The sequence below is a fragment of the Erinaceus europaeus genome, chromosome 6 (genome assembly GCF_950295315.1).
Source record: "Erinaceus europaeus chromosome 6, mEriEur2.1, whole genome shotgun sequence".
Taxonomy (NCBI): domain Eukaryota; kingdom Metazoa; phylum Chordata; class Mammalia; order Eulipotyphla; family Erinaceidae; genus Erinaceus; species Erinaceus europaeus.
The window spans coordinates 67,430,914-67,444,743 of NC_080167.1; the positions used below are offsets into that span (position 1 = coordinate 67,430,914).

A 13,830-nucleotide genomic window follows, 5' to 3' on the forward strand; every position below is an offset into this window, starting at 1 on the left:
CTAGTACAGTGTCTTGGGAGGACCTAGCTGAAAACAAAAAAGCACCAACGAGACCGAGCAGCTGACACATTTTCCTTGTCAGGTTTTTGTTTTGGTCATCTCTGGGGCTTCACTACTCCAGTCTGACTTGTTCAGGTAGGAAGAGAGAAAGAAAGAGAAAGGGAGAGAAAGAAACCACAGCGTGGAAGCTTGGCCAGTGTGTGTGTGTGTGTGTGGGGGGTGTAGGCTTGAGCGTGGGTCAGGGCACAGCACCAGAGCAGCACACCATCTGAGTGAGCTGTCTTGCAGGCCTTCCCATCTATATTCAACTAGTAAGCCGTGTGCTCATGACAATAACAACAGCTACAGGAAGACCCACTTTGCCACCAAGGTTATTGCTGGGCCTTGTTCCTACACGATGAACCCACCATCTCCTGGCAGCCATTTTCCCTTTATTTGCTTATTTGATAGGACAGAGAGAAGTTGGAGAGGGGAGACAGAGAAGGAGAGAGACAGAGACACCCATAGTACTTGCTTCACAGCTTGTGAAACTTCCCTCATACAGGTGGGGAAGGGGGGCTTGAACCTGGGTCCTTGCTCATGGTAATGTGTGTGCTTAACCAGTCCCTGCAGAGGTCTTTAAAGAGAGAAGTTGATGTAGCCTGAAGTACATCATGTGTATCAGCTTCTACATACTTTTGTAACACAATGGTTTCTCCTTCAGCAGAGATGAGCATTATCACAGCCGGTGGCCCAATGTCTTGCTTCCATATAATTAACTGCTTTATGTTTTCAAAGCACTTCATGAGATGAGGCTGTGGACCAGAAATGGATGTCAACGACGTCAAAAACATTCGACACTGGCTGGGAAACAGCATCACCGAGCAGAAGATAATGACTATACCTGGATGGATTCTGGGTTTCTGCTGTTTGCTAGAATATCAAGAAGCTCAGCATTGCTAAGAAAGTAAAATCTTGGGAAAATCATCCTTTTAGTTTCAAGGTAGTCCTGTTCGGAGCCAAAAGAAAAGCAATTCCATTTAACTAGGGCATGAATCGCACCCTGGCTGGGTCTACATAATCCACAACAACTGTCATATTTAAGTTGTATATATAATCATCTGAGATCAAATAAAGCCCAGGCCCAATGGAAGTGGTACTCAATTTGATAGATTTTTAAACAAAACTGAAGTAAAAGAAAAACAAAAAATATCCCACTTTTACACACACACACACACACACACACACACACACAGAGAGAGAGAGAGAGATAACAGACTACTGTTTCATTAATAATTAAGAACACACTGTATTTTGCTATTATCAGCTGTTTCCAGGCTCACAACTTTGTTATATTTCCCCGTCCTCTCAGACAGTCAGTTCTTATCCTTATAGGCCATACCTCCAACCCTACTGAATAGACAACCACTGCATTCTCATCTCTCTCCAAAATTTACCTGTATCCACATGTCTGTCCTTTCAACCAGCAGAGGAAGAAATACCCATCCATGTATGCCAGGCTAAGCTATTCCTGCTCTGTTGGTCTGTTTGGTCAACCTGTACTTAGCCTTGCTTATTTTACCCTTCTACAATATCTATCTCTCCTTTACAACAAGCTTCCCTTGAATCTCCCTCACTCTAAACATAAGAGACCCTTTCTCCGGAGACCCTTTGTCCTCTAGTGACTAGCTTCTGGCCCACTTTCTCATAAAGTTCTTGAAAAAGCAGCTCACAGATTCAAAATCTTTATTTTTTCATGTCTCAGTCATTTAGCCAGACTGTGACCACATTTACTGGAAGCTCTGCAGCCTTTGTGTTCCACGACATGCCCATAGCACATGACTCTGCTGCATTTTGACATGTGGGATTTCAATCTCCTGTTCTTCTGCATTCCACTTTCCTAGAATTTCTTTCAAGATGTCTCTTCAGTCTTTACACTTTATGTTGACATCTGGTATTCTACTCGTATCATTCTTTCCACATATCTTCCTTCTCTCTCTCTCTCTCTCACTCTCTCTCTCTCTCTATATATATATTTGTCTAGTGTTAGAGAGAGCTCACTTGGTAGTGTGCATGTCTTTCCATGCCTGAAGCTTCTGGTTCCATCTTTTTGAACGCTACCATGGCTTTAATTCAGTTTCCCAATATTTCTGCCTGTAACTGATTTCTTTATATTTACTTGCACTACCTCTAATCTATATCTACTTTATGCTTCTTTCCAAGGACTAGTAATCCTTGGAAATATAAATAAATAATTTCCACACTCTGGTTTAAAATCTTCGGCCGCTTTTCAGTGGCATGTAGACTCATTGTGGTATTGAAGGTTTGCCTTTGTTTCTTTTCTGCTTCCCAAGAGGACCTCGTCTTTCATGGCTTCCCATCTGGAACCAGTGCTGTGTTTGTGCCCTCTTGTTTGTAGCTCCGAGTGCATCCAACCTGCTCGTGGCTCCATATTTGTACCCTGCTCCAGTCCCGTCTGCTCTCCCATCCAAGTGCCCACATGCCAACTCCTACCTGGCTAACTCAAATGCTTCTTCAAGACCCAGACCGGGCCAATTTCTCTTTTTTGATATGGTCGCACCATTCATTGATCTTTCACGACACACTGTGATACTCCTGTCTGCTTTGTTTCCTGTAACAGACTGTGAGTTCTGTAATATTTGGGAATAGCCTTTATCTTCACAGATTTAGCTGCAGTACTTGGCATACGGTAGGTACTGAGTAATGGGTAAATGGAACATTACTGTCTGGCTACTGAAGAGATCTCTGAACACTGGGTTGTTGGAAAGGTCACTCAGCTTCACATAGAAACACACAGAGCAGAATGTTGTGACTTTTCTGGCAACCCGATAATTTTAACACTCAGTTCAATGATCTCTCCGTGAACCAGCTATTGTGAACCAGGTCATCGATTTCTATATTAGAGAGTCAGACCGTAACTGCCTTAGATGCAGATTCTTGAGAGGCCATTACAACACGCTAAAGTACAACGGGTTTTCAACGTGAAACAGAAATAGCTGCCTGGAAAAAGACATTGCTGTGAATGAAGTGGTGAGAATGTATTCACCACTAATCATTTATTTATTTCCCCTTTTGTTGCCCTTGTTGTTTTATTGTTATAGTTATTGTTGTTGTTATTGATGTCGTCGTTGTTGCATAGGACAGGGAGAAATGGAGAGAGGAGGGGAAGACAGAGAAGGGAAGAGAAAGACAGACACCTGCAGACCTGCTTCACCGCCTGTGAAGCGACCCCCCTGCAGGTGGGGAGCCGGGGGCTGGAACCGGGATCCTTATGCCAGTCATTGTGCTTTGTACCATGTGCACTTAACCCACCGTGCTACCGCCCAACTCCCTCACCACGAATCTTAAATATTAAAACCCAGTATTGCAGCCAGGGGAATGGCTCAGCAGGTAGAGTACATGACTTGCATGTGTAAAACCTTAGATTCGATCCCTAGCACTGCAGATGCCAGAGCAGTGCTCTTCTCTCTTTCATAAAGATTTCATTAACCCTCGCATTTAATGCTTGCTTATCTAGCAGACAAGCTAGTGTTCTGCCATTGTGCTAATACACAGACTCAGCATCTTAACTATAAATATAAATATCAAAATAGTCACCATCTACTGAGTCCATCAACTTAAAAACAATAACAATGCTAGTGACTAGCGTTAACATTCACTAAGTGCTTTATGGCAAACCGGTGGCTTCAATGCATTGTCTTACTAGGCACAAAGCATCTTCTAAAAAAGAATGTTATCTATTAATGAGAGATAGAGAGAGAACCAGAGCATTATGCTGGTGTGTAGGTGGTCGGGGGTTGAACACATGACCCTCATGTTGCCTTACCTACCCGCCGTGCCACCTGCTGGATCACCTGGCACAAAAACCTCTTATGGTAGGCGCTCTTATTATTCCCAACTTAAAGATAAGGAAACCCTTGCCTCATCCAGGACGGAACTTGAAGGGGTCATGCTCATCGAGCTGAGTCAGAAGGAGGGCAAATACTGGTGGATTTACTTCACAGGTGGAAACTGAGAACAGAGAGAAAGGGAAAGCAGAAGGCAAAGCCTGGACTGGGTGTGGCACAGTGCAGTAAAGTAAAGGACTCTGGGAAGGGCAGGGAGAAACACTAAGAAAGACTTGGGTGGGTGGTGGAGTGCAGGAGAGAGGATGTAGCCACGTGTCCACACCTGTCTGGGAAACCACTGTCCCCCCCCCCCAAAAGATGGATTCAAAAACAAAAAACAAACAAAAAGATAAGGAGACTTGGTACTTTAACAATTCAGCATTTTCCTTGTTTTTTTGTTTGTTTGTTTTACTCGGCCCATCCACACTTCTTTTCCATTTTGGTAACATCTTTATACATTCTAGGGATAGTAAGAGCTTAAAACAAATTGGACAGCTAGAGTGAAGAAGAAAATGGGCCCTGAGGTGAGTTTCTGTAGTGCGTGACATCACAGTTTTACAGAGCTAAGTGTGCCTTCACCTGAGGACCCCTAGGGCTTTACCTCAAGACTCTTCTTTATGTACTCGAGATAGGCATTGCAGTTCTGCAGGATTTCAAGGAATCCCGCAGAGAGGGCGATCCACAAGACATTCAGCTTGTTTTGTATCTTTGACATGATGTCTTTCCACATGGAAATCACGTAAGAGAAAAGTTTTGCTTCTACTGGAAGTTGCCTTAAAACAGAAAACAAGAAACTTAGTTTTTGAAGACAATCTAATGAAAACATGTCATTTAAAACCACTTGCCGCAGAAGATGGTTCAAGTTGCACCATGTCAGGATATTTTTGTTGCTTGACCATCAGCTGAAGATATGTTCAGAGTGTTCCTTGCTTGCAAATGGTAGCCAGACATGTTAACAAACGGTAGGATATGCTGCATATAAATCCATCACTCACTTGGTGAGGTGGATAAGGGACATGCACATTTTGCATGAAGTAGACAGAAATGACTTAACATCCTCGGAATCGTAACTAAGTAGAGAGGTACTGTCTAAGATGGGAACCTGTCCAGATATTCTTGGACATGGAGAGAACTTCTTAGAGAAGCTTTTTGATCTGAATTTTAAAGGAAAAACAAAGCTTTCCGATGAACAGAACTGCAGAGAAGGTATTTGCTCTCAGAACAAGAGTATAAGATGCAAGTGTAAGAAAATCCAGGTCCTACCAGCAATGATCTAATCTTAGAGGATCAAGAAAAGGAAAGCAGGTTTAGACGTAACACTTTCCTTTGCAGAATGCTTAATTCTTCCCTCCTTGTTAAAAAGAAGCAACTCCCACAATTTTAATGCATTGCTATTTTAGTTTGAGTTTTGTTTCTGCTACTAGAGTTAAAATAAAGAGTTAAATAAGGAAACTATTCTCAAAGACTGTCTGGTCGAGTTCATTCTCTGCTTGCCTATTTTTTCCCACTTCATCTAGTCCCAATCTGATTTAATCTCCTCAAGGTTTAGAAGTTGAGTAGAGAAGAAGAAACTAGAAATCAATCAATCAATCTCAGTCTCTCTCTCTCTCTCTCTCGCCAATTTAGCTGGAGCTTTTACTTTTTCCAAGTCCACTGTCAGAGGAGTTCCCGACAGGTATATTGCTCAGGTCTTTAAAGTCCCCTCCCCATCTCACCCCACTCCCCTCCTGCCCATCTGGAGCCTCTGCCTGGCACCATTCCCTGGCTCTCCCCACAAGTCTTTGAACCCCTCCTCATTAAGGGGTCCAGGGGCTTTCCTTCGAGTTGTCCACTTTTCTGGTGAGAAGATATTTTGAATAGGGATCACTGAAGATGGGATATTCTAAAAGATGATGTCTCCTTGGTTTGAATTTAGATTCCCTGACTTGGCTATTGTTGACCAATTTGGATCAGTAATTCTTTGGTGCTGGTGGGGGGTGAAGTGCCAAGGTTTAGTCAAAGGTAGGTCCTTTCTCTGCATCACAGGATGTGCTCACTAAATGCATGCGTTGTGTCTTCCGGTTGTGGCAATTAGTATGTCTCTGGCATTACCAAATGTCCCTTTAGAGGAAAAACCAGTCACCTGAAGTTGAGAATCAGGAGTCTAAGAAAACCATTTATTCTCACACTGCTTTGCTCTGTGGATAAAGCTGGCTTCGATATTCTGCAGAGTAGAGGTTAAGCCCTAGTTTCTAAGGCCTCTAATTGCAAAGTTACATATGACGGGCGAGTTTTTCCAAGAGCCTTCCCAAAATGATCCCACTTCCTCTCTTAGGAGATGGGCCTACTAGCTTGTGCAGTTCAACGAGAACCTCCCGTTCTGTTAAGCACTCTCACAGCGTCTCTGGGAAGTCTTGTGCAACCTTATCTGCATTTTGGAGTGAAGGTAAGGCATCCTCCACCCTCCCACACTCAGTTTAGAGAACTAGCCCCTTGAAATGGAACGCATGGGAAAACGACTATCTTGTCACCCACCATTTCCTTCAATAAAGTGATTCGAAAAGAAGAATTATCCCCTCTCAGGCATTTCTCTTCCCACTTTCTCTGCATTTTCCCACCGCTATCAAGGCATCAGTCAAAGGTAGGCACGTTCCAAACTCGTTTATTTCTTTCCTAAAGAACTCTACTTCAGCACCCCTTAACTAAAATCTCCTTTTCCAAACTCATGGCCAGTTCTGAATAAGAACAAGGTGATAACATGTTGAATTTCTAACCCAACAATCTAATCCTGTCATTGTAAGATCTGTTTACTAAAAGGAAGAGAAGAAGGGACTTGGAAGAAAAAAGGGGCAATTGTATACAAATGTAGACAGATAGTTGTAGAGATGATGGTTGGCTTTTATCTTCAACTTTAGGGGAACTGTGATGGCTTGCAGTGGGGAGACTGAAGATTCAGAACTCTGGTGGTGGGAATGGTATGGATTTGAACCCCTGTTGACATGTAATTTTGTAAATCAATATTAAATCACCAATAAAATTTTAAAAAGGTAAAGGACAAAAATAAATAACTAAAACAGCAGGCCTTTATCACAGAGGATATATTCCCTAGGTGTGAAGGTTTCACTTTTGAGTACTGTAACCACCGATTAACAGAAGAGCCTAAAACATTCATACAACAAGAACTGGGCAAATGTAATAAAGCTGGTCATCATTCACTGCAAAGCAAGACTCATAAACCTCTAATAGCTCCACTTGCCCCCAAAGCAAATTTCCAAAGACTGAATCCAACATTCAAGGTCCTCTAGCATCTGCTGTAATGAAGCACACAAAGTCATAACCCCTGGCTACCTATCTTATTTACTGCCAGTGGTTTAGAAGAAAGAGATAATGCATATCTCAAGCACTCTGAAGACCATTCACTTTTAAAAGAAACAAAGTCCATTTTAATGAAATGTGTAAAAAGAAAGTGAACAACTGCCAACAACTGTCTAGAATCTAGTTATATCACATGATCCAAAGTAAGAAATACCAGTGCCGTCTATGGTACTAGGTGCTAAGAAGTACGAGTAATGTATATTTACTCTTCACATCAAAACCACTAATTCTGTGGGTTTTTGAAAACTTTTTATTATCTTTATTTATTTATTGCCTAGAGACAGCCAGAAATCGAGAGGGAAAGGGGAGACAGAGAGGGAGAGAGACAGTCAGACAACTGGAACACTGCTTTACCACTTGCAAAGCTTTTCCCCTGCAGGTGGGAACTGGGGGCTTGAACCCAGACCCTTGCACATTGTAATAGGTGCACTCAACCAGGTGAGCCACCAACCAGCCCCTCTTCTGTAGGTTTTGTATTCCAGAACAAACCACTAATATTCCAGCCACATAGTACCATAGCTTAGGGGTTGTAACAACGGCATCTGGGCGGGCTAGGCAGTGGTGTGCCGGTTAATCATGCAGGTGTCTTTCTCTCCCTCTCTATCTTCCCTCCCTTCTCAATTTCTCTCTGTCCTTTCACATAAAATAGAAAGAAAAAAAAAAGTGGCTTCTGGGAGCAGTGGATTCATCATGCTGGCACCGAAACCCAGCGAAACCCTGGTGGCAACTGAAAATAGAAATGTCATCTGACACTTCTTCCTCACTCCTTAGAAACATTTTTCTCAATAATTGAGAATTAAAACTTCAGTTTTTTTTTCAGTTTACTTCTTAAATATTTGGACTAAATAAGGCTTATAAAGAAAGGATGAAGATTTGATCTCTTAGAAGGAACCTACCTCCCCCTCAAAAGTATTCGGCATATTATACTCCCATGCCTAAGACTAAGATTATTCTAGAGTGCTCACTGAAGGAATGATTTCTTTTTTAAAAAAATTCTTGTATTATATTTATTTATTGGATATAGAAAGCCAGAAGTCAAGAGGGAAGGGGGTGACATAGAGGGAGAAAAACAGAGAGACACTTGCAACACTGCTTCACTACTCACAAAGCTTTCCTCCTGCAGGTAGGGACTGGGGCTAGGGGGTTCGAATCCAGGTCCCTACACATCATAACATGTGCTCTCAATGAAATGCACCACCACTTATCCCCAAGACAAAATTTCTCAAGGATTAGAGGGAATATATTAATCACTGTGCATTTTGTACCTTTATAAAGCATATTTCAGTTTGCTACCTTTGTATTTCGGAAGACTGAAAGGCTGGCTCAAGATGAAGCCAATTTCTTTGACATTTCATCCATTCCTCAAGGGTGCAAGAGAAGAGCGTTAAGTTTTGATCCCATTCGCGAACAAGCTCCTACAATATAATAACACACACACAAAAAAATCTAAATATATAGAATTATATATAAAATCTTATCCTAGAGACTGAGATATACATCTAAAGCCCTCAGCAGGGAACTCCTGGAACTCGTTAAGCAATATAGGAAAGTGGCAGGTTACAAAATTAATCTCTACAAATCAGTGACATTCTTCCTTTTTTTATTCTTTTTTTAAATTTTATTTTATTTATAAAATGGAAATACTGACAAGACCATAGGATAAGAGGGATACAACTCCACACAATTCTCACCACCAGATCTCCATATCCCATCCCCTCCCCTGGTAGCTTTTCTGTTCTTTAACCCTGTGGAAGTATGGACCCAGGGCCATTGTGGGATGCAGAAGGTGGAAGGTCTGGCTTCTATAATTGCTTCCCCGCTGAACATGGGTGTTGACAGGTCGATCCATATTCCCAGCCTGCCTCTCTCTTTCCCTAGTGGGGCTGGGTTCTGGGGAATCGGAGCTCCAGGACACATTGGTGGGGTTGTCTGTCCAGGGAAGTCTGGTTGGCATCATGCCAACATCAGTGACTGTTGTTTTCGCCGGGCTGGCTTCACGGGCGGGTAACAGACGACCCGGGACTCATGGCTGGGTTGTACGCAGTATCTCTTTATTCATGCAGGATGCAGCGCAATCTATACCAAGCTAAGCTAAACTAAACTAAAGTACCCTAAAACTCACAATGCTGTCTTTATATATACTTGCCAAGTAGGGTGGAAACAGGATGTGACATAGAGAGGGTGAAGAGAAAAGTGACTGGTGAAAATCAGAGTGTGACAAGGAGAGTGGGCGGGGCAAAAACATATCATGAACCAATGGGGATTGAACCAATGCCCTGCAGTGGTTATGTAAATAGAATACAGTGGTTATGTAAATAGAATACAGTGTTAAGCAGGGGGTATTAAACCAATGAAACAGAAGGGGTCTCATGCATACCAACAAGTGACAGACAGTGATATTCTTCTATGTAAATACTAAGTCAGAAGAAGAAGAAATCCAGAAATGGAACCCATTTGCTATGGCAGCAAAAACAATCAAATACCTGGGAACAAACCTAACAAAGAAGTATGGTTAACTTTTGAGAGGAAAAAAAAAAAAAAGCAATTGTAACACTTTACTCTCCATTTTCAGTAACATTTAGGATGATGCGTCTTCTTAGCTATTCCATAAGGTATCCAGCAGTATTTCACTGGGATTGTCACACTGACTTGAATGTGCAGTGAAGGTAAACATCTTTTCATGTGTACTTTTTTCTTTTGTGAAGTGTATGTCTAAGTCCTCCCCATCTCCTGTTTCAGATTATAAGAATTACTTAAACTTTCTGGATATATGTCCTTTATCAAATGTATGCTTGGAAAATATTTGTTCCCCAGGATATGCCTTATATATTTTTCCTTTAGTGGAGAAGCAATTACAGAAGCCAGACATTCCACTTTCTGCACCCCATAAAGATCTTTGGTCCAGTGGTCTGGGAGGTGGCGCAGTAGATAAATAAAGCCTTGACTTGCAAGAATGAGGTCCTGAGTTCAATCCCTGGCAGGACATGTACCAGAGTCTGTCTGGTTCTCTCTCTCCTCCTATGTTTCTCATGAATAAAAAAACAAAATATTTAAAAAAAAAGATCTTTGGCTCATACTCTCAGAGGGATAAAGAATAGGAAAGCTTCTAATTGAGGGATGGGATATGGAACTTTGGTGGTGGGAACTGTACCCTTCTTATCCTATAGTCTTGTCAATAATTATTAAATCAATAAAAATCAAAAAGTGAATGAATTTCATCACATTTGGAGATATGTGCTCTTCAAAAGACTTCTATTAAACAAATAAATAAATAAATCTGACATGGAGAGACAGACTGCAGAGCATCGTTCAGCTCTGGCTTATGACAGTGCTGGGGACTGATCCTGGAACCTCAAGAGTAGAGAACTTTTTTAAAAAATTTTTTTGTACATATTTATTTATTCTCTTTTTTTGCCCTTGTTGTTTTTTATTGTTGTAGTTATTATTGTTGCTGTTACTGATGTCGTTGTTGGATAGGACAGAGAGAAATGGAGAGAGGAGGGGAAGACAGAGAAGGGGAGAGAAAGACACCTGCAGACCTGCTTCACTACCTGTGAAGCGACTCTCCTGCAGGTGGGGAGCCAGGGGCTCTCCTTCCACTGGTCCTTGTGCTTTGCGCCACATGCGCTTAACCCACTGCACCACTGCCCGACTCCTGAGTAGAGAACTTTTTAAAAAACATTTCCTTTGGTGTTTGGTAAGCCTGTCAGGTAAGGATAGCCCCATATCTGAATTTTTTTCTTCTTCTTCTTGGAATTATCATTATGTCATTGTTGAAAATCAGTCACCAATCACAACTATGTACTTATATAGAGATACACAGTGTCTAGCCTTTATTATGTTCCATTTATTTAGTTATTTGCCTTGAAACCAACATTAAAACGAGATTTGATTAGTTTTATAGTAAGTACTAAAGTCAGGTAGTGTTCATCTTCCCAGTTTGTTCTTTTTTAAAACTGTTGAAGCTATTCAGGTCTTCCTTTACATTCCCATGAGATTTCTATAATCATCCTGGCAGTATCCACCAGGAGTTGGCTCAGACTTTGATTGACATGGCATCGCACTGCTGCTCCACCTGTATCTTAATCACAGTATGCCACTCTGTCTCTAATTCTAAAGTCCGGGTCAGACCTGCATCAAATTCCACTGGTTAACTTCTCTATTCATATTCAGTTCTATTTGCTAACTTCTTTAGCTTCTGGTGGTCTTTGCTTGGATTCCAGACAGTATGAGTAAGTATTGAATGTTTTTTTATGACTATAAATATTCCTTAGCTTTGTTTAGAGTGCAGCTAATGTACTTGGAAATAGTTCCATCATTTTGATTTTCTTTTTAAGATTCATTAGGGAGCCATAGTCAGGTTGATTATATCCCACAGCGCTGCAGGAATATTCTCTTAAGTGCTCTTGTGCTCATTAATTATAAGGTCTTCTGTGGGGAGGGGTGGCGATGGTCCTCTTAACAGATACCTGTTTTCTCTTTCTATGCAATAATTTCCTCCCTGGCACTTATCAACACTAGCCTCCTTTGGCTCCTCAGTTTTTCCACAACCTCTCTCTGTATCAGAGATTCTGCCTAGCTCTGTTTGAATCCCCCCCTCACCCCATCAACCAAGAACTAGAAACTCCAAGCTGTAAGTGGGGCTACTCACAAGCTTCACCCTATGTTTCTCAGCCCTCGAGGACCAGTCCTTCAGTGTCCTTCTACTAAGTTCATTTTTAATTTTTAATAAAAGCCTTTAGTGCCCTATGATTTCTCATGGGATTTAGCTAAATGCAAGTTTGATGGAGAATTCTTTCCTTCTGTTTATTTCTAGTAAAAGTATTTTGAGCACATTCTTGTGTACTGTGATTGTTGCTTTTATGTTTCCTTCTCTTTCGCTGAGTGGTTTTATTATTACTCTGTGCTTTTGTAATCTTTCTGCTGCAAGTTTTCTTTCTTTTCTTTATGGCACTTCATATAGATAGAGGACACTCAGTTGGTTCATCGTTATTGTTCTATATTGAGTTCTGTATCCCACTAAGGCCCGGTTCATTGACATTTCTATTCAGTGTTCATGTGCCTACCAATGATGTGAATCCCACTGCATGGACATGTACTTCTCTCATATGCACAATTAGTGGGAAACTACTAAATATCCCTGTGTGACTGATACCTTATGTCATGATGAGTTTCCTGGATCCTGTGTCCCCATGTTAGGGGTTACCCAGCAAGGGACCACCAAGAGACACTGACTGTGAGCAGACCCCCAGGCTCACTCTCTAACTGTACTAGAGTACATGTCGAGCTTGCTTTCGATGGAGAAGTAACTCCAACTCCGGGACACACAGGCCTAAAGGGGGAGCCCTCTGGAGGGGCGATAGCACCGGAAATGACAATGGACCATTCCACTTTGGTACGCAGATCCTCAAGGCAAAGGTTCTGCAGGGCGCAGCCATTTCCGGCAGCTGTCCCACCAGTAGGGCTACTCTGACTGCACCCCGAGTCATGGCCTTCCATGCTGGGGCGGGGGGCAGGGTGTAGGGGATTTCTGCCAAGGTCACTTGGATATTTACAGCATCATCCATACAGAATTATCAACATGAAGATTGGCGTTTAATACTGCATGAAAACAGCTCCCAGCTTTGAGAATTTTGGGTCTTGCCTGTGGTTGCCTTGGCAAAGCCAGACCTAATGATCTCAAGAACCATACAGGACCCTCGGGTCAGACGTTCTCTGTTAACCCATGATTTACTGGACCATTGCAGGATTTATGCTATCTACCCAAATTAAACTTTAATTATTATCCTCATAAGAAATCATGAATGTTTCCACAGTAAGATTTTAGGTTAAGCTATCAAGTAATCTTTCTTATCTCTATATAAATATGAGATGAACACAATCCCACACGGGCAGAATGTTAAAAATCAAAGTGGGAAATAAAAGCTAATAAGACCATAGGCAACTAAAACATTTCCCCCATGCCATACATAGTGTTTACCTTAATGGGCCCAAGATAGGAAGATCCTTTAACAATTGCCAGAATGATCTGCGACTCTTCTAACTGAACTAGGATGTCATCGATAGATGGGATCTTTAGAACAGAGTCCGTCTCTGTGTTGTGGAGAACTAAATGTAAAGGGGTAGTGTTCCAAGTCTCAGTGATCTTCAATATCATCTTCTCAAGAGCGGCTTCATTAGTTGCTGAAGTTGATATTTCATTTATTTCATTCTCATACTGAAACATCTAAAGCAGACATTGATTTCAATGCACAGTAAAGCAAACAACTTCTGATACAGTTTAAATACAAGATTCAAGTGAGTGTGTAAAATGCACACTGGGATTATTGAAATTATGATTATATCCTAATCAGAGGCTTCAGGTTCTATAACCCCCATGTGGTAGCCCTTCTCAGTTTTTAATCAATATTATTATTATTATTATTATTATTATTATTATTATTGTCATTGGTAGGGCACTACCACTGCAAGTCAACTTTATTCAGACAAAAAGAGACAAGAGAGAGAAGGGGGAAGGACACCACAGCACTGAACTTTCTTTTTTTTTTTTTTTTTAAACCAGAGCACTGCTCAGCTCTGGTTTATGGTG

At 41.5% G+C, this 13,830-nt stretch overlaps 1 protein-coding gene across 5 annotated transcripts in view; it reads right to left on the minus strand.

Moving 5' to 3' along the window:
- Nucleotides 1-13,830, minus strand: part of DNAH14 (dynein axonemal heavy chain 14) — a 283,313-nt gene that overhangs the window by 196,039 nt on the left and 73,444 nt on the right. For all 5 annotated transcript variants that reach the window (XM_060192438.1, XM_060192437.1, XM_060192440.1 and 2 more), the window contains 5 exons: nucleotides 13,222-13,467; nucleotides 8,535-8,656; nucleotides 4,489-4,660; nucleotides 884-988; nucleotides 676-794 (listed from right to left, as the gene is read on the minus strand). In XM_060192438.1, coding sequence (XP_060048421.1) covers nucleotides 676-794; nucleotides 884-988; nucleotides 4,489-4,660; nucleotides 8,535-8,656; nucleotides 13,222-13,467 — 764 coding nt within the window. The remainder of the gene's footprint in view (nucleotides 1-675; nucleotides 795-883; nucleotides 989-4,488; nucleotides 4,661-8,534; nucleotides 8,657-13,221; nucleotides 13,468-13,830) is intronic.